This window comes from Bombina bombina, chromosome 11, assembly GCF_027579735.1.
Source record: "Bombina bombina isolate aBomBom1 chromosome 11, aBomBom1.pri, whole genome shotgun sequence".
Lineage (NCBI taxonomy): Eukaryota > Metazoa > Chordata > Amphibia > Anura > Bombinatoridae > Bombina > Bombina bombina.
The window spans coordinates 170,446,055-170,470,335 of record NC_069509.1 but is presented as its reverse complement, the minus strand read 5'-3'; the positions used below and the strand labels follow the sequence as shown (position 1 = coordinate 170,470,335).

Below are 24,281 nucleotides of genomic sequence, written 5' to 3'. Positions count from 1 at the left end.
ACCTTATAATATTAATTGCATTTCAAATTGACAAGCAGACACGCTCCATAAATCTGACCTTGTGAGCATAGCAGTCTCCCTCTACTTCTGTGTTAAAGTTCTCATAGTCTGCGGAGAGATCCGTCAGGACGTCCTGAGGAAGAATTTTTACATATTAAAAGAAAATTGGAATTTATTAAATATGTTGTCACTTAGTGCCATACACAGTCACGAATCATGCAGGGCGAGTGTTTTAAATGAAAGGAGGTTGGAAATTGTGTTGCTTGAGAGAAGATGAGGAACTGTAAACTGTAACTGAGGAGCGTGCAGATGTGTACACATCAGAGGAACTGTAATCTGTAACTGAGGAGCGTGCAGATGTGTACCCATCAGAGGAACTGTAAACTGTAACTGAGGAGCGTGCAGATGTGTACACAGAGGAACTGTAAGCTGTAACTGAGGAGCGTGCAGATGTGTATCCATCAGAGGAACTGTAAACTAACTGAGGAGCGTGCAGATGTGTACCCATCAGAGTTACTGTAAACTAACTGAGGAGCGTGCAGATGTGTACCCATCAGAGGAACTGTAAACTGTAACTGAGGAGCGTGCAGATGTGTACACATCAGAGGAACTGTAATCTGTAACTGAGGAGCGTGCAGATGTGTACCCATCAGAGGAACTGTAAACTGTAACTGAGGAGCGTGCAGATGTGTACCCATCAGAGGAACTGTAAACTAACTGAGGAGCGTGCAGATGTGTACCCATCAGAGGAACTGTAAACTAACTGAGGAGCGTGCAGATGTGTACCCATCAGAGGAACTGTAAACTAACTGAGGAGCGTGCAGATGTGTACCCATCAGAGGAACTGTAAACTAACTGAGGAGCGTGCAGATGTGTACCCATCAGAGGAACTGTAAACTGTAACTGAGGAGCGTGCAGATGTGTACACATCAGAGGAACTGTAATCTGTAACTGAGGAGCGTGCAGATGTGTATCCATCAGAGGAACTGTAAACTAACTGAGGAGCGTGCAGATGTGTACCCATCAGAGGAACTGTAAACTAACTGAGGAGCGTGCAGATGTGTACCCATCAGAGGAACTGTAAACTGTAACTGAGGAGCGTGCAGATGTGTACACATCAGAGGAACTGTAATCTGTAACTGAGGAGCGTGCAGATGTGTACCCATCAGAGGAACTGTAAACTGTAACTGAGGAGCGTGCAGATGTGCACACAGAGGAACTGTAATCTGTAACTGAGGAGCGTGCAGATGTGTATCCATCAGAGGAACTGTAAACTAACTGAGGAGCGTGCAGATGTGTACCCATCAGAGTTACTGTAAACTAACTGAGGAGCGTGCAGATGTGTACCCATCAGAGGAACTGTAAACTGTAACTGAGGAGCGTGCAGATGTGTACACATCAGAAGAACTGTAATCTGTAACTGAGGAGCGTGCAGATGTGTACACATCAGAGGAACTGTAAACTAACTGAGGAGCGTGCAGATGTGTACCCATCAGAGTTACTGTAAACTAACTGAGGAGCGTGCAGATGTGTACACATCAGAGGAACTGTAATCTGTAACTGAGGAGCGTGCAGATGTGTACACATCAGAGGAACTGTAAACTGAGGAGCGTGCAGATGTGTACACATCAGAGGAAGTGTAAACTAACTGAGGAGCGTGCAGATGTGTACACAGAGGAACTGTAATCTGTAACTAAGGAGCGTGCAGATGTGTATCCATCAGAGGAACTGTAAACTAACTGAGGAGCGTGCAGATGTGTACCCATCAGAGTTACTGTAAACTAACTGAGGAGCGTGCAGATGTGTACCCATCAGAGGAACTGTAAACTGTAACTGAGGAGCGTGCAGATGTGTACACAGAGGAACTGTAATCTGTAACTGAGGAGCGTGCAGATGTGTACACATCAGAGGAACTGTAAACTAACTGAGGAGCGTGCAGATGTGTACCCATCAGAGTTACTGTAAACTAACTGAGGAGCGTGCAGATGTGTACACATCAGAGGAACTGTAATCTGTAACTGAGGAGCGTGCAGATGTGTACACATCAGAGGAACTGTAAACTGAGGAGCGTGCAGATGTGTACACATCAGAGGAAGTGTAAACTAACTGAGGAGCGTGCAGATGTGTACCCATCAGAGTTACTGTAAACTAACTGAGGAGCGTGCAGATGTGTACACATCAGAGGAACTGTAATCTGTAACTGAGGAGCGTGCAGATGTGTACACATCAGAGGAACTGTAAACTGAGGAGCGTGCAGATGTGTACACATCAGAGGAACTGTAAAATGTAACTGAGGAGCGTGCAGATGTGTACACATCAGAGGAACTGTAAACTGAGGAGTGTGCAGATGTGTACACATCAGAGGAACTGTAAACTGTAACTGAGGAGCGTGCAGATGTATACACAGAGGAACTGTAAACTGTAACTGAGGTGCGTGCAGATGTGTACACATCAGAGGAACTGTAAACTGTAACTGAGAGAAGCGTGCAGATGTGTACACATCAGAGGAACTGTAAACTGTAACTGAGGAGCATGCAGATGTGTACACATCAGAGGAACTGTAAACTGTAACTGAGGAGCGTGCAGATGTGTACACAGAGGAACTGTAATCTGTAACTGAGGAGCGTGCAGATGTGTACACATCAGAGGAACTGTAAACTAACTGAGGAGCGTGCAGATGTGTACCCATCAGAGTTACTGTAAACTAACTGAGGAGCGTGCAGATGTGTACACATCAGAGGAACTGTAATCTGTAACTGAGGAGCGTGCAGATGTGTACACATCAGAGGAACTGTAAACTGAGGAGCGTGCAGATGTGTACACATCAGAGGAAGTGTAAACTAACTGAGGAGCGTGCAGATGTGTACACATCAGAGGAACTGTAAAATGTAACTGAGGAGCGTGCAGATGTGTACACATCAGAGGAACTGTAAACTGAGGAGCGTGCAGATGTGTACACATCAGAGGAACTGTAAACTGTAACTGAGGAGCGTGCAGATGTGTACACATCAGAGGAACTGTAAACTGTAACTGAGAGAAGCGTGCAGATGTGTACACATCAGAGGAACTGTAAACTGTAACTGAGGAGCATGCAGATGTGTACACATCAGAGGAACTGTAAACTGTAACTGAGGAGCGTGCAGATGTGTACACATCAGAGGAACTGTAAACTGTAAATGAGGAGCGTGCAGATGTGTACCCATCAGAGGAACTGTAAATGAGGAGCGTGCAGATGTGTACCCATCAGAGGAACTGTAAACTAACTGAGGAGCGTGCAGATGTGTACCCATCAGAGGAACTGTAAACTAACTGAGGAGCGTGCAGATGTGTACACATCAGAGGAACTGTAAATGAGGAGCGTGCAGATGTGTACCCATCAGAGGAACTGTAAACTAACTGAGGAGCGTGCAGATGTGTACCCATCAGAGGAACTGTAAACTGTAACTGAGGAGCGTGCAGATGGGTACACATCAGAGGAACTGTAAACTGTAACTGAGGAGCGTGCAGATGGGTACACATCAGAGGAACTGTAAACTGTAACTGAGGAGCGTGCAGATGGGTACACATCAGAGGAACTGTAAACTGTAACTGAGGAGCGTGCAGATGGGTACACATCAGAGGAACTGTAAACTGTAACTGAGGAGCGTGCAGATGTGTACACAGAGGAAGTGTAAACTGTAACTGAGGAGCGTGCAGATGTGTACACAGAGGAAGTGTAAACTGTAACTGAGGAGCGTGCAGATGTGTACACAGAGGAAGTGTAAACTGTAACTGAGGAGCGTGCAGATGTGTACACATCAGAGGAAGTGTAAACTGTAACTGAGGAGCGTGCAGATGTGTACACAGAGGAACTGTAAACTGTAACTGAGGAGCGTGCAGATGTGTACACATCAGAGGAAGTGTAAACTAACTGAGGAGCGTGCAGATGTGTACACATCAGAGGAAGTGTAAACTGTAACTGAGGAGCGTGCAGATGTGTACACATCAGAGGAAGTGTAAACTGAGGAGCGTGCAGATGTGTACACATCAGAGGAAGTGTAAACTCTAACTGAGGAGCGTGCAGATGTGTACACAGAGGAACTGTAAACTAACTGAGGAGCGTGCAGATGTGTACTCATCAGAGGAACTGTAAACTAACTGAGGAGCGTGCAGATGTGTACACAGAGGAACTGTAAACTGTAACTGAGAAGCGTGCAGATGTGTACACAGAGGAACTGTAAACTGTAACTGAGGAGCGTGCAGATGTGTACACAGAGGAAGTGTAAACTGTAACTGAGAAGCGTGCATATGTGTACACAGAGGAAGTGTAAACTGTAACTGAAGAGCGTGCAGATGTGTACACAGAGGAACTGTAAACTGTAACTGAGGAGTGTGCAGATGTGTACACATCAGAGGAAGTGTAAACTAACTGAGGAGCGTGCAGATATGTACACATCAGAGGATCTCTAAACTGTAACTGAGGAGCGTGCAGATGTGTACACATCAGAGGAACTGTAAACTGTAACTGAGGAGCGTGCAGATGTGTACACAGAGGAACTGTAAACTCTAACTGAGGAGCGTGCAGATGTGTACACATCAGAGGAATTGTAAATTGTAACTGAGAGAAGCGTGCAGATGTGTACACATCAGAGGAATTGTAAATTGTAACTGAGAGAAGCGTGCAGATGTGTACACATCAGAGGAACGTGGGAGCACTATCAGTGCTGTTTAGGGAGAGTCTGGAGTATGTTGGCTGTTTAGAGGGACTGGGATGTCATAACTGTAGTTTAGGCCTCAGAGTACTGTTAGTATAAAAGCAGTAGTACTGTGCGCACTGCTGGGGGAGGGCTGGAAACACCAAACATACATAACATGGGGATCGGTACATAATGTTAATGCTTTTAGAAGAACTGGGAACTATAAGATCAATTCTGGAGGGACCAAGTTCTGCATGTCCTGCAGCTGGCGCAAACCAATTGTGCTTCTGTAGAGAAATCAGTGCGACAAGAATAAAAACCTCAGAACAATCATCTATTAAGCTTGGCGGGAATATTTCAAAACGTGTATTGAAATGATAGCATGCTGATATGCACTATGCTGTGTAGGAAACAAATCTGCACTTACATTTAACTCTGAATGACCTTACGTTGTACTTATCAGTAATCACTACATGGTATAAAGATTATTAGACAGATAAAGGAGATGAAAGCACATACCTCGAGTGATAAAGTGCCTCTTACAGACACTACGATGGCTTCTGTTTTATGATCTAGTGCCACAAAAAAAGGGATTTCATAAATCTAAGGAATACAAAAAAAATAATAGCTGGAGCGATACAACGGTAGTGATGCAAACCGTAAAAAAAAAAAATGATCATTTTCTGCTGTCTCACCTTGTTATGGAAACTGATGTGAATAAAATCACGGTACTGGAGCCCTGTGGTTTGCAAGATTGATCCGAAGTGACAATTCAAGTGGTCACCGCCCACAATTTCATGCTCGGCTGGTCTGGTCTGGCAACTGAGAAGCAGTTAACATGAAATTAGCAAAAGATAAAATGCCTGAAATCTAATTCCTGCAACCCATCAAACTGGTGATAGACAAGATTTCTCTTTTTTATAAGAATTATGTACACCCCTCCTATTATTATTTTTATTAAGTACTTTTTTTTTTTTTTTACTGTGCTAAACAATTTTGGACAGGGTAGGAACCTGCATACACAAATATACAAAGTATAATCCTAAAGTGTTAAGAGTTACACAGAAACTGTGAAGGCATAATCCAAATTTGTAAAATCACAATCCTAAATACACTGCTGTATACAAAATAAAATACAAAATAGAAAGTGCAGTTTATATGAATTAAACCTTAATCTAAAGTGTAAAGTAATATAAAATACAAAGCACAAAGTGTTAATGCAACGGAACTGTAATGCAGTGCAATATTGTACTGGGCTTGTCTCTCCTTCACTCACAGAAATGCAGGGCCCTTGGAGAAGTAAAGCTAAATCTGCTTTTTTTTATAATTTCACTAGGGATCTTGCAGTGCTGGAGCATCATTTGATTTCATCTCGTCTGAGTGGAGAGGTTTATATCATCAAGTCCTAAGTATTGTGCTTTGGTATACAGACAGAGATAATACAGAAGAATGTGTGTGTGTGCATAAAGTAAGGAAATCTGACTTCCTGCAAGCTCAACCCACTTTAATGGGTTGTAGTTTCAATGAACAAAATAAGCTATTTCAAACACAAAATAAACCTAAACAAGCAGTTTCTTATACATTTTATACTCGGCAGAATGTATAACAAGTCATTAACACATTAAAAGGGACAGTCAACACTAGAATGTTTGTTGTTTAAAAAAATAGATAATCCCTTTATTACCCATTCCCAGTTTTGCATAACCAACACAGTTATAATAATATACTTTTAACCTCTGTGATTATCTTGTATCTAAACCTCTGCAGACTGCCCCCTTATTTCAGTTCATTTGACAGACTTGCATTTTAGCCAATCAGTGCTCACTCCTTAGTAAATTCAAGTGCGTGAGATCAATATTATATAACTGAAACACATGAACTAACACCCTCTAGTGGTGAAAAACTATAAAAATGCTTTCAGATTAGAGGCAGCCTTCAAGGTCTAAGAAATTAGCATATGAACCTCCTAGGTTTAGCTTTCAACTAAGAATACCAAGAAAACAAAGCAAAATTGGTGATAAAAGTAAATTGGAAAGTTGTTTAAAATGACATGCCCTATTTGAATCATGAACTTTTTTTGGACTTGACTGTCCCTTTAAGATAACAACTATTTTATAGTAAATTGTCCCTTTAAGGATATAATGACCACATTACAGACAATGTATAACAATTTTCATGCATTCTGTATGGCTTTGGCCATTGTTTTCTATTTCTGCAAACTAAAATTATTTTTTAAAAGTGTTTGGTCAGCTGGGGAAAAAAACAAGATATGATTTGTGTGGGTATATTTACAGAACAGTCTCTGAAATGGATGTTTAAATACAAATTAGTGCAAATGACTAATAGGGGCTTTAGCACATGGCACTGAAGGGGGTCTTTGCAAACGTCATGTCTAGTAATAGTTTTGTGAAATTATGGTCAGTTTGGGCTGTCGGTGGTCTAAATTCGAGACGCCAATCTTTTTAAACTGATAGACGTCATTGCTATAATTTGTATTTAAAACAGCGAACACAACTTTACAAAGTCTATTAAAAAAGGACACTAAACCCACATTTTATCTTCAATGATTCAGATAGAGCAGCAATTTGAAACAACTTTCTAATTTACTCCTATTATACATTTTCATTCGTTCTCTTGGTATCTTTATTTAAAAAGCAGGAATGTGAGCTCTGGAGTCGGCCCTTTTTAGGTTCAGCACCCTGGGTAGCGTTTGCCGATTGGTGGGGACAGTTTAATACTTTGCAATATTGTAACATTTTCTTTTATAAATCTTACTTAAGCTATCCAAAATGCAAATTAGTTGCACAATGTATCATAAATTGATTTAATGATAATTTGTGCAACAAATATTAAAAATAAATAAATATCATTTTAGGTTGATTTTAGAATACATTTTATCTTGGTTGTAAATAAAATCAGCCAGGTGGTGTGCCCATTAAATGAGTCCTGGGGAGAACACTGGTGGGTGTTTAATTTGTGTTTGTCCACCTGCTTGTTCTTGAATATAGCTAATTACTTAAGAGACATCTGCAAACTCATAAAATGCTATAAGGAAGTATAGTGTTTTACGATTGCACTAACGTGTCCCTTTAAATGCTGGGATGACAACTTGACAGTAACCTGGAAGTGCAAAGTGAAGTTTTTATAATAAACCGGGTCGCGAACACACGGATACAACGTGAAAGGAGAGAGACCAAGGGTGCAGGCAATGGCAGGGGGAGCATGGGAGAGAGACCAAGAGTGCAGGCGATGGTAGGGGGAGCGTAAGGGGAGAGACCAAGAGTGCAGGAGATGGCAGGGGGAGCGTGAGAGAGAGACCAAGAGTGCAGGCGATGGCAGGGGGAGCGTGGGAGAGAGACCAAGAGTGCAGGCAATGGCAGGGGGAGCGTGGGAGAGAGACCAAGAGTGCAGGCAATGGCAGGGGGAGCGTGGGAGAGAGACCAAGAGTGCAGGCAATGGCAGGGGGAGCGTGGGAGAGAGACCAAGAGTGCAGGCAATGGCAAGGGGAGCGTGGGAGAGAAACCAAGAGTGCAGGCAATGGCAAGGGGAGCGTGGGAGAGAAACCAAGAGTGCAGGCAATGGCAAGGGGAGCGTGGGAGAGAGACCAAGAGTGCAGGCAATGGCAAGGGGAGCGTGGGAGAGAGACCAAGAGTGCAGGCAATGGCAAGGGGAGCGTGGGAGAGAGACCAAGAGTGCAGGCAATGGCAAGGGGAGCGTGGGAGAGAGACCAAGAGTGCAGGCAATGGCAAGGGGAGCGTGGGAGAGAGACCAAGAGCACAGGTGATGACAGGGGGAGCGTGGGAGAGAGACCAAGAGTGCAGGCAATGGCAGGGGGAGCGTGGGAGAGAGACCAAGAGTGCAGGCGATGGCAGGGGGAGCGTGGGAGAGAGACCAAGAGCACAGGTGATGGCAGGGGGAGCGTAAGGAGAGAGATCAAGAGCACAGGCGATGGCAGGGGGAGCGTGGGAGAGAGACCAAGAGCACAGGCGATGAGAGGGGGAGCGTAAGGGGAGAGATCAAGAGCACAGGCGATGGCAGGGGGAGCGTGGGAGAGAGACCAAGAGCACAGGCGATGGCAGGGGGAGTGTGGGAGAGAGACCAAGAGTGTAGGCAATGGTAGAGTGAGTGTGGGAGAGAGACCAAGAGTGCAGGCGATGGCAGGGGGAGCGTGGGAGAGAGACCAAGAGTGCAGGCAATGGCAGGGGGAGCGTGGGAGAGAGACCAAGAGTGCAGGCAATGGCAAGGGGAGCGTGGGAGAGAGACCAAGAGTGCAGGCAATGGCAGGGGGAGCGTGGGAGAGAGACCAAGAGTGCAGGCAATGGCAAGGGGAGCGTGGGAGAGAAACCAAGAGTGCAGGCAATGGCAAGGGGAGCGTGGGAGAGAGACCAAGAGTGCAGGCAATGGCAAGGGGAGAGTGGGAGAGAGACCAAGAGTGCAGGCAATGGCAAGGGGAGCGTAGGAGAGAGACCAAGAGTGCAGGCAATGGCAAGGGGAGCGTGGGAGAGAGACCAAGAGTGCAGGCAATGGCAGGGGGAGCGTGGGAGAGAGACCAAGAGTGCAGGCGATGGCAGGGGGAGCGTGGGAGAGAGACCAAGAGCACAGGTGATGGCAGGGGGAGCGTAAGGAGAGAGATCAAGAGCACAGGCGATGGCAGGGGGAGCGTGGGAGAGAGACCAAGAGCACAGGCGATGAGAGGGGGAGCGTAAGGGGAGAGATCAAGAGCACAGGCGATGGCAGGGGGAGCGTGGGAGAGAGACCAAGAGCACAGGCGATGAGAGGGGGAGCGTAAGGGGAGAGATCAAGAGCACAGGCGATGGCAGGGGGAGCGTGGGAGAGAGACCAAGAGCACAGGCGATGGCAGGGGGAGTGTGGGGGAGAGATCAAGAGCACAGGCGATGGCAGGGGGAGCGTGGGAGAGAGACCAAGAGTGTAGGCAATGGTAGAGTGAGTGTGGGAGAGAGACCAAGAGTGCAGGCGATGGCAGGGGGAGCGTGAGAGAGAGACCAAGAGTGTAGGCAATGGTAGAGTGAGTGTGGGAGAGAGACCAAGAGTGCAGGCGATGGCAGGGGGAGCGTGAGAGAGAGACCAAGAGCGCAGACAATGGCAGGGGGAGTGTGAGAGAGAGAGACCAAGAGCGCAGACAATGGCAGGGAGAGCGTGGGAGAGAGATCAAGAACGCAGGTGATGGCAGGGGGAGCGTAAGGGGAGAGATCAAGAGCGCAGGTGATGGTAGGAGGAGCGTGGGAGAGAGACCAAGAGTGCAGGCAATAGCAGGGGTAGCGTGGGAGAGAGACCAAAAGTGAAGGTAATGGCAGGGAGAGCGTGGGAGAGAGATCAAGAACGCAGGTGATGGCAGGGGGAGCGTAAGGGGAGAGATCAAGAGCGCAGGTGATGGTAGGAGGAGCGTGGGAGAGAGACCAAGAGTGCAGGCAATAGCAGGGGTAGCGTGGGAGAGAGACCAAAAGTGAAGGTAATGGCAGGAGAGTGTGGCAGAGACCAAGAGCACAGGCAATGGCAGGAGAGTGTGACAGAGACCAAGAGCACAGGCAATGGCAGGGGGAGCGTGGGGGAGATTAGAGGGACTGTTACTTACCACTCTCCACATATTTTGCACAGCCCAGTAAGTGGGTTGCTGAATACAAAGAGAGGCCACCCATAGGCAGCTGCTGCAAACTGCATATAGTGAGAAGCCTTCTCCAACTCAAAGTCCAAATCTTCTTTCTGAAAAATAAACCCACATTTTAGAGAACACAAACAGCCCCTCTTCCCCAGCTGCAGACACAGGCAATGAATTCACTGGCATGTGTTTGTATTGTATGAACCACCTACTCATAATCATTACAGATAGGCAAATAAGCATATTCCATAGCGCTGTGTATATATCGTCATAGGGGTTTACTATATTAGGTGAAACAGATCTCCTGGAAGCTAATGTCACAAAGGGCACAGTCTATAAAACATAATCTAATGATCTAAGAGGGTGGCAGGTGTGAGAATGTGGTGCCAGAAATGACAAAGTACTTACGGCAGCACCACGCGGTGGTGAATGACAAAGGACTTCCTCGGGGTCTTTGCTTAGCTCCACCTTGTCCTGCTCTTGATGAAGAAGCGTGAGGCCTGCAGCAATGTCGCTGGGAACCAGATCAGTGTCCTGAGAGAAGAGATGTGACGTTCATACCACACTTGCACAGGGAAGTGCTACACCATGAAACCGGAAGATCCACAAACCTGACCACAAAAGGTAAATATCACTAAATTCCCTGTCTCCTGGCTTTATCTCTCTGCACTGGGCATGTAAAAACCCACTACATACCCTGCAAGTTCAATTTAGGTGTACGGAGGTGCTACAGTAATAGAAGTGTCTGCATAGTTCGCCTCTAAAGCTGCCACTGCACTCGCCGTAGAATTACACATATATTTCTAATAATAGAAATGACTGAATGAGGACACACACGGGTTACATTCAGTCTGGTAAGTTGGCGCCAGACAAAACAATAAAACACAAACAGGAAGTATCTACAGGTACTAAACCAGTTTTGTTACAATAATTGTTGCAAAAAATATAATCGATTATCTATGATTTGTGTCAGTAAAGGATCCTTATTGGAATTATATCAGACATTACTGGGCTTGTGGTTTAGGATTTACAGTAAATAAGTATAAAAATGGTTAAAAGTACATTAAAAACAAAATCGGAAGTTGCATGAAACTGCAGCTACACATCTGAGAAGCATTCGAATAAAGCAGCTTCGTTTTGCCAATACGAGTAGATTTTTCATGCTTTTTCTTTTCACCAACTCTGTTGTTCCCCAGAACAAAAGAACACCCAGAAACCAATCATAACCCTGTCCATATGGATGTGGTAAGAATGTGCACAATGGTTTACACATTTACAGTAACAGTAGTCTGTAAACGAGCGTATTCATCTGACACCTTGGGGCTTGGTTAAGAGTCTGAAAATCAGCACAATGTTATTAAAAAATAAGCAGAACTATCCATTGTTACAAAAACACTCCCAGATGGGCTATATAAATGTATCATCTACAAAACATGTATGCAAAGAAAAATCTAGTGTACAACGTCCCTTTAAAGGGCCATTAAACTCAACATTAACAATGCATAAAATGTTTCTTTATTAAAAGTATAACCTTATTGCAATATACATTCATTATTTATTTTGCTGTGAAATACATCGGAAAATTGTGCTTGTTCCACTTTCTCCCAAGGAGGCTTAGGTTCTGTTATCTACTGTCTGTGAACTAATGCCCCCCCCACGTTATCTATTTAGTCATTTGCTCTCTTAAGGTGGATCGTTAGATTTGCATCAACATATAGTCCTGTAGACACGTGCATGCTCCCGAGTTTACCTTCCTGCTTTTCAACAAAGAATACCAATAAAATTATATAAGAGAAGCAAATTAGAAAGTTGTTTAGAATTACATGCTCTGAACCATGAAAAAAAAAAAAAAGTTTTATGTACCTTTAAAAACTGATAAAGTATTATTAATTAACTAAGCTGAATTAGTGGGGGCAGACAATCCTGTAACTGCACATGTGCAAACAACAATCATGCTCTAAGTCTATATTTATGTGTATATAGTTTGTGATCGTTTAGCATCAGTCCTTTTGTTCCGGGGGGCAGAGTGAAAATAAAATATACTCATTTGACACAATAAAGCTGCATTATTCATTGCATTTTGTTTGCAGCTTACAAGTTGTGTTTAACATCCCTTTAAAGCGGTTTAGTACTAGCTCTGATGTGTTAATTAACTGCAATTATATATATATAGCAAAACAGACCGCACTCCAGACGTAAAAAGCAACAACCCAGGGTGCAGCAAAGGCTGTAAACAGTGGAAAAGGAAAGCGCACTCCAATGGGAATCTTTTTCAAAATAGTCACTTTATTGTGAACATTTTCAGACCAACCAGTCCGTCCTCAGACATAAAAGTGTTCCCATTGGGAAATTGTTCACAATAAAGTGACTATTTTGAAAAAGATTCTTTCCTTTTCCACTATATATATATATATATATATATATATATATATATATATATATATATATATATATATATATATTAATCCAAGGATCACTCGGGTAAACCGCACATTACCCAAGCGGCTGTGGGTAAAGCCTGATGTAATGTAATTCCCCCATCTACACTATTTATTTTCAAGGAAACGCCCCACTGATCTCTGGCATCCATCCTAAGTGAACCTTGGGGAATGAGGTTTACTTTGCCCCCTTAAACCCCCCCAGGCAAAGGCAAGAAAGATAGTGAAGATGTGTGAATTACAGTGCATCATATATATGTTTCATGCAGTGACTCGATGCACTCTGAAAAGATTTATCATGTTACATAGACTTTACCCACAGCCACTTGGGTAATGTCAGGTTCACCCGGGTAATGCTAGGAATACCCAATTTCTTACTTTACCCGTAACATATATACACACACACACACACACACACATATATATATATATATGAATTTTGTACAGCTGATTTCTGTACTACAATATCTGCACGTAAACCACGGAATATCCTCACTGCTATTGCCTGTCATAAGGAGCAATAGTGATAATTCACCTTGAAAGACATGATGTACAAAATATACATATATACATTATATATATATATATATATATATATATATATATATATATATATATATATACACACACATATCATACATATACATATATATATATATATATAACATAATTTATGTAAGAACTTACCTGATAAATTCATTTCTTTCATATTAACAAGAGTCCATGAGCTAGTGACGTATGGGATATACATTCCTACCAGGAGGGGCAAAGTTTCCCAAACCTTAAAATGCCTATAAATACACCCCTCACCACACCCACAAATCAGTTTAACGAATAGCCAAGAAGTGGGGTGATAAGAAAAAAAGTGCGAAGCATATAAAATAAGGAATTGGAATAATTGTGCTTTATACAAAAAAATCATAACCACCACAAAAAAGGGTGGGCCTCATGGACTCTTGTTAATATGAAAGAAATGAATTTATCAGGTAAGTTCTTACATAAATTATGTTTTCTTTCATGTAATTAACAAGAGTCCATGAGCTAGTGACGTATGGGATAATGACTACCCAAGATGTGGATCTTTCCACACAAGAGTCACTAGAGAGGGAGGGATAAAATAAAGACAGCCAATTCCTGCTGAAAATAATCCACACCCAAAATAAAGTTTAACAAAAAACATAAGCAGAAGATTCAAACTGAAATCGCTGCCTGAAGAACTTTTCTACCAAAAACTGCTTCAGAAGAAGAAAATACATCAAAATGGTAGAATTTAGTAAAAGTATGCAAAGAGGACCAAGTTGCTGCTTTGCAGATCTGGTCAACCGAAGCTTCATTCCTAAACGCCCAGGAAGTAGATACTGACCTAGTAGAATGAGCTGTAATTCTCTGAGGCGGAATTTTACCCGACTCAACATAGGCAAGATGAATTAAAGATTTCAACCAAGATGCCAAAGAAATGGCAGAAGCTTTCTGGCCTTTCCTAGAACCGGAAAAGATAACAAATAGACTAGAAGTCTTACAGAAAGATTTCGTAGCTTCAACATAATATTTCAAAGCTCTAACAACATCCAAAGAATGCAACGATTTCTCCTTAGAATTCTTAGGATTAGGACATAATGAAGGAACCACAATTTCTCTACTAATGTTGTTGGAATTCACAACCTTAGGTAAAATTCAAAAGAAGTTCGCAACACCGCCTTATCCTGATGAAGAATCAGAAAAGGAGACTCACAAGAAAGAGCAGATAATTCAGAAACTCTTCTGGTAGAAGAGATGGCCAAAAGGAACAAAACTTTCCAAGAAAGTAATTTAATATCCAATGAATGCATAGGTTCAAATGGAGGAGCTTGAAGAGCCCCCAGAACCAAATTCAAACTCCAGGAGGAGAAATTGACTTAATGACAGGCTTTATACGAACCAAAGCTTGTACAAAACAATGAATATCAGGAAGAATAGCAATCTTTCTGTGAAAAAGAACAGAAAGAGCAGAGATTTGACCTTTCAAGGAACTTGCGGACAAACCCTTATCTAAACCATCCTGAAGAAATTGTAATATTCTCGGTATTCTAAAAGAATGCCAAGAAAAATGATGAGAAAGACACCAAGAAATATAAGTCTTCCAGACTCTATAATATATCTCTCTGGATACAAATTTACGAGCCTGTAACATAGTATTAATCACAGAGTCAGAGAAACCTCTTTGACCAAGAATCAAGCGTTCAATCTCCATACCTTTAAATTTAAGGATTTCAGATCCTGATGGAAAAAAGGACCTTGAGACAAAAGGTCTGGTCTTAACGGAAGAGTCCACGGTTGGCAAGAGGCCATCCGGACAAGATCCGCATACCAAAACCTGTGAGGCCATGCCGGAGCTACCAGCAGAACAAACGAGCATTCCTTCAGAATCTTGGAGATTACTCTTGGAAGAAGAACTAGAGGCGGAAAGATATAGGCAGGATGATACTTCCAAGGAAGTGAAAATGCATCCACTGCCTCCGCCTGAAGATCCCGGGATCTAGACAGATACCTGGGAAGTTTCTTGTTTAGATGAGAAGCCATCAGATCTATTTCTGGAAGTTCCCACATTTGAACAATCTGAAGAAATACCTCTGGGTGAAGAGACCATTCGCCCGGATGCAACGTTTGGCGACTGAGATAATCCGCTTTCCAATTGTCCATACCTGGGATATAAACCGCAGAGATTAGACAGGAGCTGGATTCCGCCCAAACCAAAATTCGAGATACTTCTTTCATAGCCAGAGGACTGTGAGTCCCTCCTTGATGATTGATGTATGCCACAGTTGTGACATTGTCTTATCTGAAAACAATGAACAACTCTCTCTTCAGAAGAGGCCAAGACTGAAGAGCTCTGAAAATTGCACGGAGTTCCAAAATATTGATCGGAAATCTCACCTCCTGAGATTCCCAAACCCCTTGTGCCGTCAGAGACCCCCACACAGCTCCCCAACCTGTAAGACTTGAATCTGTTGAGATTATAGTCCAGGTCGGAAGAACAAAGAAGCCCCCTGAACTAAACGATGGTGATCTGTCCACCATGTCAGAGAGTGTCGTAAAATCGGTTTAAAGATATTAATTGAGATATCTTTGAGTAATCCCTGCACCATTGGTTCAGCATACAGAGCTGAAGAGGTCGCATGTGAAAACGAGCAAAGGAGATCGCATCTGATGCGGCAGTCCTAAGACCCAACATTTCCATGCATAAGGCTACCAAAGGGAATGATTGTGACTGAAGGTTTTGACAAGCTGATATCAATGTTAAACTTCTCTTGTCTGACAAGGACAGAGTCATAGACACTGAATTTATCTAGAAACCTAAAAAGGTTACCCTTGTCTGAGGAATCAATGAACTGAATGGTAAATTGATCCTCCAACCATGAACTTGAAGAAACAACACAAGTCGATTCGTATGAGATTCTTCGAAAATGAGAAGACTGAGCAAGTACCAAGATATCGTCCAAATAAGGAAATACCAAAACCCTATTCTCTGATTACAGAAGAAGGGCACCGAGAACCTTTGAAAAAAATTCTTGGAACTGAGGCTAGACCAAACAGTAGAGCCACAAAACTGGTAATGCTTGTCTAAAAAGAGAATCTCAGACACTAAAAGTGATCTGGATGAATCGGAATATGCAGATACACATCCTGTAAATCTATTGTAGACATATAATGCCCTTGCTAAACAAAAGGCAGGATAGTCCTACAGTAACCATCTTGAATGTTGGTATCCTAACATAACGATTCAATAATGATAGATCCAGAACTGGTCTGAAGGAATTGACCTTCTTTGGTACAATGAAGAGATAAAATAAAACCCCAGACCCTGTTCCAGAACTGGAACTGGCATAAATACTCCAGCCAACTCTAGATCTGAAACACATTTCAGAAATGCTGAGCCTTGCTGTGTCAACTGGGACACGGGAAAGAAAAGAATCTCTTAGCAGGAGGCCTTAACTTGAAGCCAATTCTGTACCTTTCTGAAACAATGTTTCTGAAACCAGAGATTAAGAACGGAATTGATCCAAATTTCTTTGAAGAAAACGTAATCTGCCCCATACCAGCTGAGCTGGAATAAGGGCCGCACCTTCATAGGTACTTAGGAGCTGACTATAGGTTTCTATAAGGCTTGGATATATTCCAAACTGGAAATAGTTTCCAAACTGATACCGCTCCTGAGGATGAAGGATCAGGCTTTTGTTCCTTGTTGTGAGGAAAGGAACGAAATGATTATTTACCCTGGAAAGAAAGGGAAAGCAAAGTTGACTTAGAAGACATGTCAGCATTCCAAGTTTAATCCATAAAGCTTTTCTAGCTAAAATAGCTAGAGACATATACCTGACATCAACTCTAATGATATCAAAAGATGGTATCACCAATAAAATAATTAGCATGTTATAGAATAATAATAATGCTATAAAATTATGATCTGTTACCTGTTGCGCTAAAGCTTCTAACCAAAAAGTTGAAGCTGCAGCAACATCCGCTAAAAATATAGCAGGTCTAAGAAGATTACCTGAACATAAGTAAGCTTTTCTTAGAAAAGATTCAATTTTCCTATCTAAAGGATCCTTAAATGAAGTACTATCTGCCATAGGAATAGTAGTACATTAGCAGGAGTAGAGACAGCCCCATAACCTTAGGGATTTTTGTCCCAAAAAACTCTAATCTGTCAGATGGCACAGGATATAATTTGCTTAAACGTCTAGAAGGAGTAAATAAATTACCCAAATTATTCCATTCCCTGGAAATTACTTCAGAAATAGCATCAGGGAGATAAAACACTTCTGGAATAACTACAGGAGATTTAAAAACCTTATTTAAACGTTTACATTTAGTATCAAGAGGACCAGAATCCTCTATTTCTAATGCAAATAACACTTCTTTAAGTAAAGAACAAATAAATTCCATCTTGAACAGATACAAAGAATTATCAGCATCAACCTCTGAGACAGAAACCTCTGAACCAGAAGAACCATTATCAGTATCAGAATGATGATGTTCATTTAAAAATTCATCTGAAAAAAAGAGAAGCTTTAAAAGACTTTTATGTATACTAGAAGGAGAAATAACAGACATAGCCTTCTTAATGGATTTAAAAAATAAAATCTCTTATGTTATCAGGAACACTCTGAAAATTAGATGTTGACGGACAGCAACAGGTAATGTAATAGTACTAAAGGAAATTTAATCTGCATTAATAAGTTTGACATGACATGCAATACAAATAACAGCTGGAGAAACAGATACCAAAAGTTTATAGCAGACTTAGCTTGGTAGCTCCAGCACTGTGCAGTGATTTTCCTGTAGTATCTTCTGACTCAGTTGCAACGTGGAACATCTTGCAATATGTAAAAGAAAAAAACAACATATAAAGCAAAATTGATCAAATTCCTTAAATGACAGTTTCAGGAATGGGAAAAAAATGCCAGTGAACAAGCTTCTAGCAACCAGAAGCAATAAATAAAGAGACTTAAATAATGTGGAGACAAAAATGACGCCCATATTTTTTAGCGCCAAAAAAGACGCCCACATTATTTGGCGCCTAAAATGTTTTTGGCGCCAAAAATGACGCCACATCCGGAACGCCGACATCTTTGACGCAAAATAACGTCAAAAAATGACGCAACTTCCGGCGACACGTATGACGCCGGAAACGGAAAAGAATTTTTGCGGCAAAAAAGTCCGCGCCAAGAATGACGCAATAAAATGAAGCATTTTCAGCCCCCGCGAGCCTAACAGCCCACAGGGAAAAAAGTCAAATTTTTGAGGTAAGAAAAAATATGATAATTCAATGCATAATCCCAAATATGAAACTGACTGTCTGGAAATAAGGAAAGTTGAACATTCTGAGTCAAGGCAAATAAATGTTTGAATACATATATTTAGAACTTTATAAATAAAGTGCCCAACCATAGCTTAGAGTGTCACAGAAAATAAGATTTACTTACCCCAGGACACTCATCTACATGTTTGTAGAAAGCCAAACCAGTACTGAAACGAGAATCAGTAGAGGAAATGGTAAATATAAGAGTATATCGTCGATCTGAAAAGGGAGGTAAGAGATGAATCTCTACGACCGATAACAGAGAACCTTATGAAATAGACCCCGTAGAAGGAGATCACTGCATTCAATAGGCAATACTCTCTTCACATCCCTCTGACATTCACTGCACGCTGAGAGGAAAACCGGGCTCCAACTTGCTGCGGAGCGCATATCAACGTAGAATCTAGCACAAACTTACTTCACCACCTCCCTTGGAGGCAAAGTTTGTAAAACTGATTTGTGGGTGTGGTGAGGGGTGTATTTATAGGCATTTTAAGGTTTGGGAAACTTTGCCCCTCCTGGTAGGAATGTATATCCCATACGTCACTAGCTCATGGACTCTTGTTAATTACATGAAAGAAATATATATATACACACATACATATATATATATATATATATACACATACATACACACACATATATCATACATATACATATATACACACATACATATATATATATATATATATATATATATATATACATACATATACACACATACATATATATATACACATACATATACACACATATATATTTATATATATATATATATATATATATATATATATATATATATATATATACACACACACACAAACATTCCCTGCATATATGTATATGAACAATTCATATCCTTAAAATGTCACAAATCATAGATGCTGAATTTTGTACAGCTGATTTCTGTACTACAATATCTGCACGTAAACCACAGAATATCCTCACTGCTATTGCCTGTCATAAGGAGCAATAGTGATAATTCACCTTGAAAGACATGATGTACAAAATGTTCTCTGCTCCATCTAAAACAGAATATTTAAAAATGTATTACAGAGATTGCTATTTTGAGAGAGAAAAAAAAAAGGATGTTCTTGAGCTGAATATTTCTGTGGAAGTTGTCCCTATCAGCTAGTGAGCAAAAAACAAGGATTTCGTTATAAACAGTCATACGCTCCCTGTTCGTTTTACTTCAAATATAATCAGCTTTTATGTACACAAATATTTTAACATATTTAGCTGCTGTGTGTATATATATATATATATATATATATATATATATATATATATATTAGTACATTTTTGTGTACATGTACCTTTAAGATAACGTGTCTATAGGAAAATGCTAGCGTATGAGAAAGGTGTCACTAACACTGTAAAAGTCATTGGGTGAGCTCACCTAGCCAGCTACAAAAAGAAAAGAATCCTGACAGAAAATAACTGCAAACTATAAACTTAACTGCAGGATTCAAGAGAAAGTTTAATGTAAAAACTGCTGCTCTGATTTGTATTACGGACCCTACATAATCGTTTGTTTAACCACTTCAAAAGGGGCTAAAAGTCCTGATTGACAGCTGAATGTTTTGCAGCTCACAGGCTGAAGTGATTATGACCGCCTCTACTGATTGGCTGACTAGGTGCGTCCTGTTCTGGTCAGCGAGACCTTACCTCCATGTTTACCGCCTTTGCAAGGGTTAAAAGAAGTTATCTAAGGTCGATAATGCAAAACAGACATGCTCTTATCAATTAGACAATTTAATATATTTGCATGAGAATGTCCCTTTTGTGCTTTTCAAGACAGTTCTTTATTATAGCTCACTGTGGTTACATCAGCTAAGCGTTCTGATAAACTTACGGAAAAGTAATCACTTAAGAGCATAGCGATACTGGTGAAAGCCACTCGATTGTCATTGTCGTTTCCTACACAGCAGCACAGCAGTCGGATGCGAGTCTCCCACACTCGCGTAGCTGCTTTCTTCACATTGTAAAGAACTTGCTGGGATTGGCTGCTCTCCAAGTTATGGTCCTCAGAGCCGGCAAAGTATACAGCCTTCTTGCGCCCCAGAGGATCAAAAACAATTAAAACGGCGAATGTGGTGAAGAGTATAATTACCCAGCTGCAGAATAAAAAGAGGAAAACCACAATCACATCCCTAAGTCACATATTTTGTCTAATGACTAAAAATGGCCAATACAAGATGTAAAAGGGGCGGTTTTAATACAGCATCTACACTTTGTATTTAATTTAAAGTGACACTGAACCCAAATTTTTCTTTCATGATTCAGATAGAGCATGCAATTTAAAGCAACTTTCTAATTTACTCCTATTATCAATTTTTCTTCGTTCTCTTACTTTCTTTATTTGAAAAAGAAGGCATCTAAGCTATGTTTTTGGTTCAGGACCATTGAAAGCACTTGTTTATTGGTGGGTGAATGTATCCACCAATTAGCAAGAACAACCCAGTTTGTTCACCAAAAATGGGCCGGTGTCTTAAATTAATCCCTCTACCATAGGCATTTGTATACTACGTCACTTCCGGTGACGTTTTATCAGCTGGTGGAGGTTTGTGGCGCTCACTGCGCATGCGCTAGAGGCCCAAACTCCTTACATCAGCTGATGCGAAGATTCAAAGAATGATGTGGCACGCGCACGTTACTGGTTACAAAATCCCAATGAACGTGTTTGTTCATTGGATTTTGTAACCAGAAAGGGTCGCACAATATGTACACCGCGGTCAACTGTTACTAGTAAATACACACACCATGTACTAGTGACAATTTTCACATATTCACTGTTCATATATATATATATATATATATATATATATATATATATATATATATATATATATATATATATATATATATATATATAGTGTTATATATATATATATATATATATAACACTATATATATATACTATATATATATATATATACTATATATAAATATATATATATACTATATATTCATATATCTTCATATATTATATATATAACACTATATAACAATGTCAGTACCGTTTCTGGTTACAAAATCCAATGACACGCCGCTTGTTCATTGGGATTTTGTAACCAGTAACGTGCGCGTGCCACATAATTCCTCATCAGCTGTTGTAAGGAGTTTGGGCCTCTAGCGCATGCGCAGTGAGCGCCACAAGCCTCCACCAGCTGACAAAGTGACGAGGTATACACATTCCTACGGGTAGAGGCATAACTTTAGAACACCGGCATCTAAACTTACATTCTTGCATTTCAAATAAAGATACCAAGAGAAAGAACATTTGATAATAGGAGTCAATTAGAAAGTTGCTTAAAATGTCATGCTCTATCTGAATCACAAAAGAAAATATTTTGGTTCAGTGTCCCTTTAAGTAAATTTAAAAAAAAAAGACCATACAACTATAATAAAGAAAATGTTCTACAATCATGTTCTTATAGCACTATTGTCTGTGTATTTATATACTTAGTTGTTTAGCTCCTGCAAATAGGTTAAACACATATTTAAAGCCAGATCAGGAATACACTGCAGATCCTAAGCTGAACACAGCCAGCGATTTTCTGCTACACACAAAGTGCATTCAGAAAGTATTCAGGACCCTTTCTGTTTCCCATATTTTGTTATGTTGCAGCCCTATAATAAAATGGCTTAAATTATTTTTCCCCACATCAATCTACACTCTATATCCCATAATGACAAAGCAAAAAACGATTTTTGTTAACTTTGCAAATTTATTAAAACAGAAATAAAACTGAAATATAAACACATTGATATAAGTATTCAGACTCTATTCTATAACACTTGAAATTTATCTCAGGTGCTTCCCATTTTTGTGGATCATCTTTGAGATGCTTCTACACTTTGATTGGAGTCCACCTGTGGCAAATTCAATTCATTGGCCATGGTTTGGAAAGGCAAACACACCTGTCTATATAAGGCCTCATGGCTGAAAATACATATAAAAAAACAAGCAATGAGGTCAAAGGAAATGCCTGCAAAGGTCAGAGACAGGATTGTGGCATATAACTGGGGAAAGCTGCAAAAAAAAAAAAAAATAACAAAAATTCAGCTGCATTGAAGGTTTCTTAAATGGACAAAGTTTGGAACAACCAACAACCAACTCTTCCTAGAGCTGGCCACCCGGCCAAACTTAACAATCAGGGAAGAAGGACCTTGGTAAGAGATATGACCCAGAACCCGATGGTCACTATAGTTCCAGAGATCATCTGTGGAGATGGGAGAAACTTGCAAAAGGACAACCATCACTGCAACACTCAGAGAGTTATGGCAGAATGGTCAGGCGGAACCCTCTCCTCAGTGCAAGACATGTAAAAGCTTGATTGGAATTTTCAAAAGAGCACCTAAAGAATTCTCAGACTGTGAGAAACAAGAGTCTCTGGTCTGATGACACGAAGATCAAACTGCTTGGTCTAAATTTCAAGCATTATGTCTGGAAGAAAACAGGCACCGCTCGTCACCTGCGCAATAAAATTCCAACAGTGAAGCATGGTGGTGGTAGCAACATGTTTTCAGTTGGCAGGGACTAGGGGACTGGTCAGGGTTGAAGGAAAGCTGTACAGAGCAAAATAAAAACCTGATCCAGAGCCTGTCACGGGAGACCAGCACTCTATACCGTTGGTTGTTTAACTGGGATCATTTCAATGAGCAAAACAAATGGTGAAATAAATTGTACTTTATTCACTAAAAATAGGCAAACACACAGAAGTACACCAAATACAGAATGAACACACTCACTTTGGGGCTAGGAGAAAAAAAAAACTACCCTGTTCTATCAGCCACAGTCAGTAGAAGCCAGGTAAATACAAATAGTCCTCACAGTCTTGTTATAGTCAATTAGAGAGCTCTTGGGTAATCAACCCCTGTATAGTTCAGGCAACTTGGAATAACTCTCTCTTTTTCCCCATGCAAAGTGGTTTTGAAAACTGTGCATCTCTCTTGTTCATTTTACAACACGCCCCCTCAGCGATGATCTTAGCAACCAATCGTAAATCCAGCACACACAGGGGCATCACTGTTAAGAGCTGTCAGTCCCACCCCCTGATCACCTGCTGAGATTGTAGTCAGTCTGGTTGAGGATGTACAAATGCAGCCTTTTGAAGTGCCAGATCTGAGGGTAATAGATGGACCAGATACCACTTTTGTCTCTAGATTTACTGCCATTAATAATTAACTCTCTGCTTTGAAGCAGCCTGCTCACATATGTAAATCAGTCTTTTAAGCAGAGACTGTGAAAATCTGTCTTTGTACACTGGCTTGTGACATAATTTGTACAAACAGCAATACACCACTGTTATTGACATACATGCAAGAGTGGCAAGCCACGAAACACAGAATAAGGGAAACCATGTGTGCCCAACCCCCCCATCAGTGAGCCTGGGCACCTACTCTTCCGTCACACTCACTGCTCAGGACCTTAGACTGGGCTGAAGGTTCACCTTCCAACAGGACAATGACCCTAAGAACACATCCAAGACAACGCAAGAGTGTCTTAGGGACAACTCTGTGAATGTTCTTGAGCAGATCAGTCACAGCCCAGACTGGAACTCAATCAAACATATCTGGAGAGACCAGAAAATGGAAGTCTAACGACAGTCCCCATCCAACCTGACAGAGCTTGAGAGGATCTACAGAGAAGAATGGCAGAAAATCCCCAAATCCAGATGTGCAAAGCTTGTTGCATCATACCC

At 41.2% G+C, this 24,281-nt stretch overlaps 1 protein-coding gene across 1 annotated transcript in view; it reads right to left on the bottom strand.

The window, feature by feature from the left end:
* Nucleotides 1-24,281, bottom strand: part of DAGLB (diacylglycerol lipase beta) — a 95,275-nt gene that overhangs the window by 23,429 nt on the left and 47,565 nt on the right. The window contains exons 4-9 of the mRNA XM_053694656.1: nucleotides 20,429-20,690; nucleotides 10,702-10,827; nucleotides 10,270-10,397; nucleotides 5,372-5,498; nucleotides 5,196-5,279; nucleotides 59-133 (exon numbers count right to left, since the gene is read on the bottom strand). Of these exons, the coding sequence (XP_053550631.1) occupies nucleotides 59-133; nucleotides 5,196-5,279; nucleotides 5,372-5,498; nucleotides 10,270-10,397; nucleotides 10,702-10,827; nucleotides 20,429-20,690 (802 nt within the window). The remainder of the gene's footprint in view (nucleotides 1-58; nucleotides 134-5,195; nucleotides 5,280-5,371; nucleotides 5,499-10,269; nucleotides 10,398-10,701; nucleotides 10,828-20,428; nucleotides 20,691-24,281) is intronic.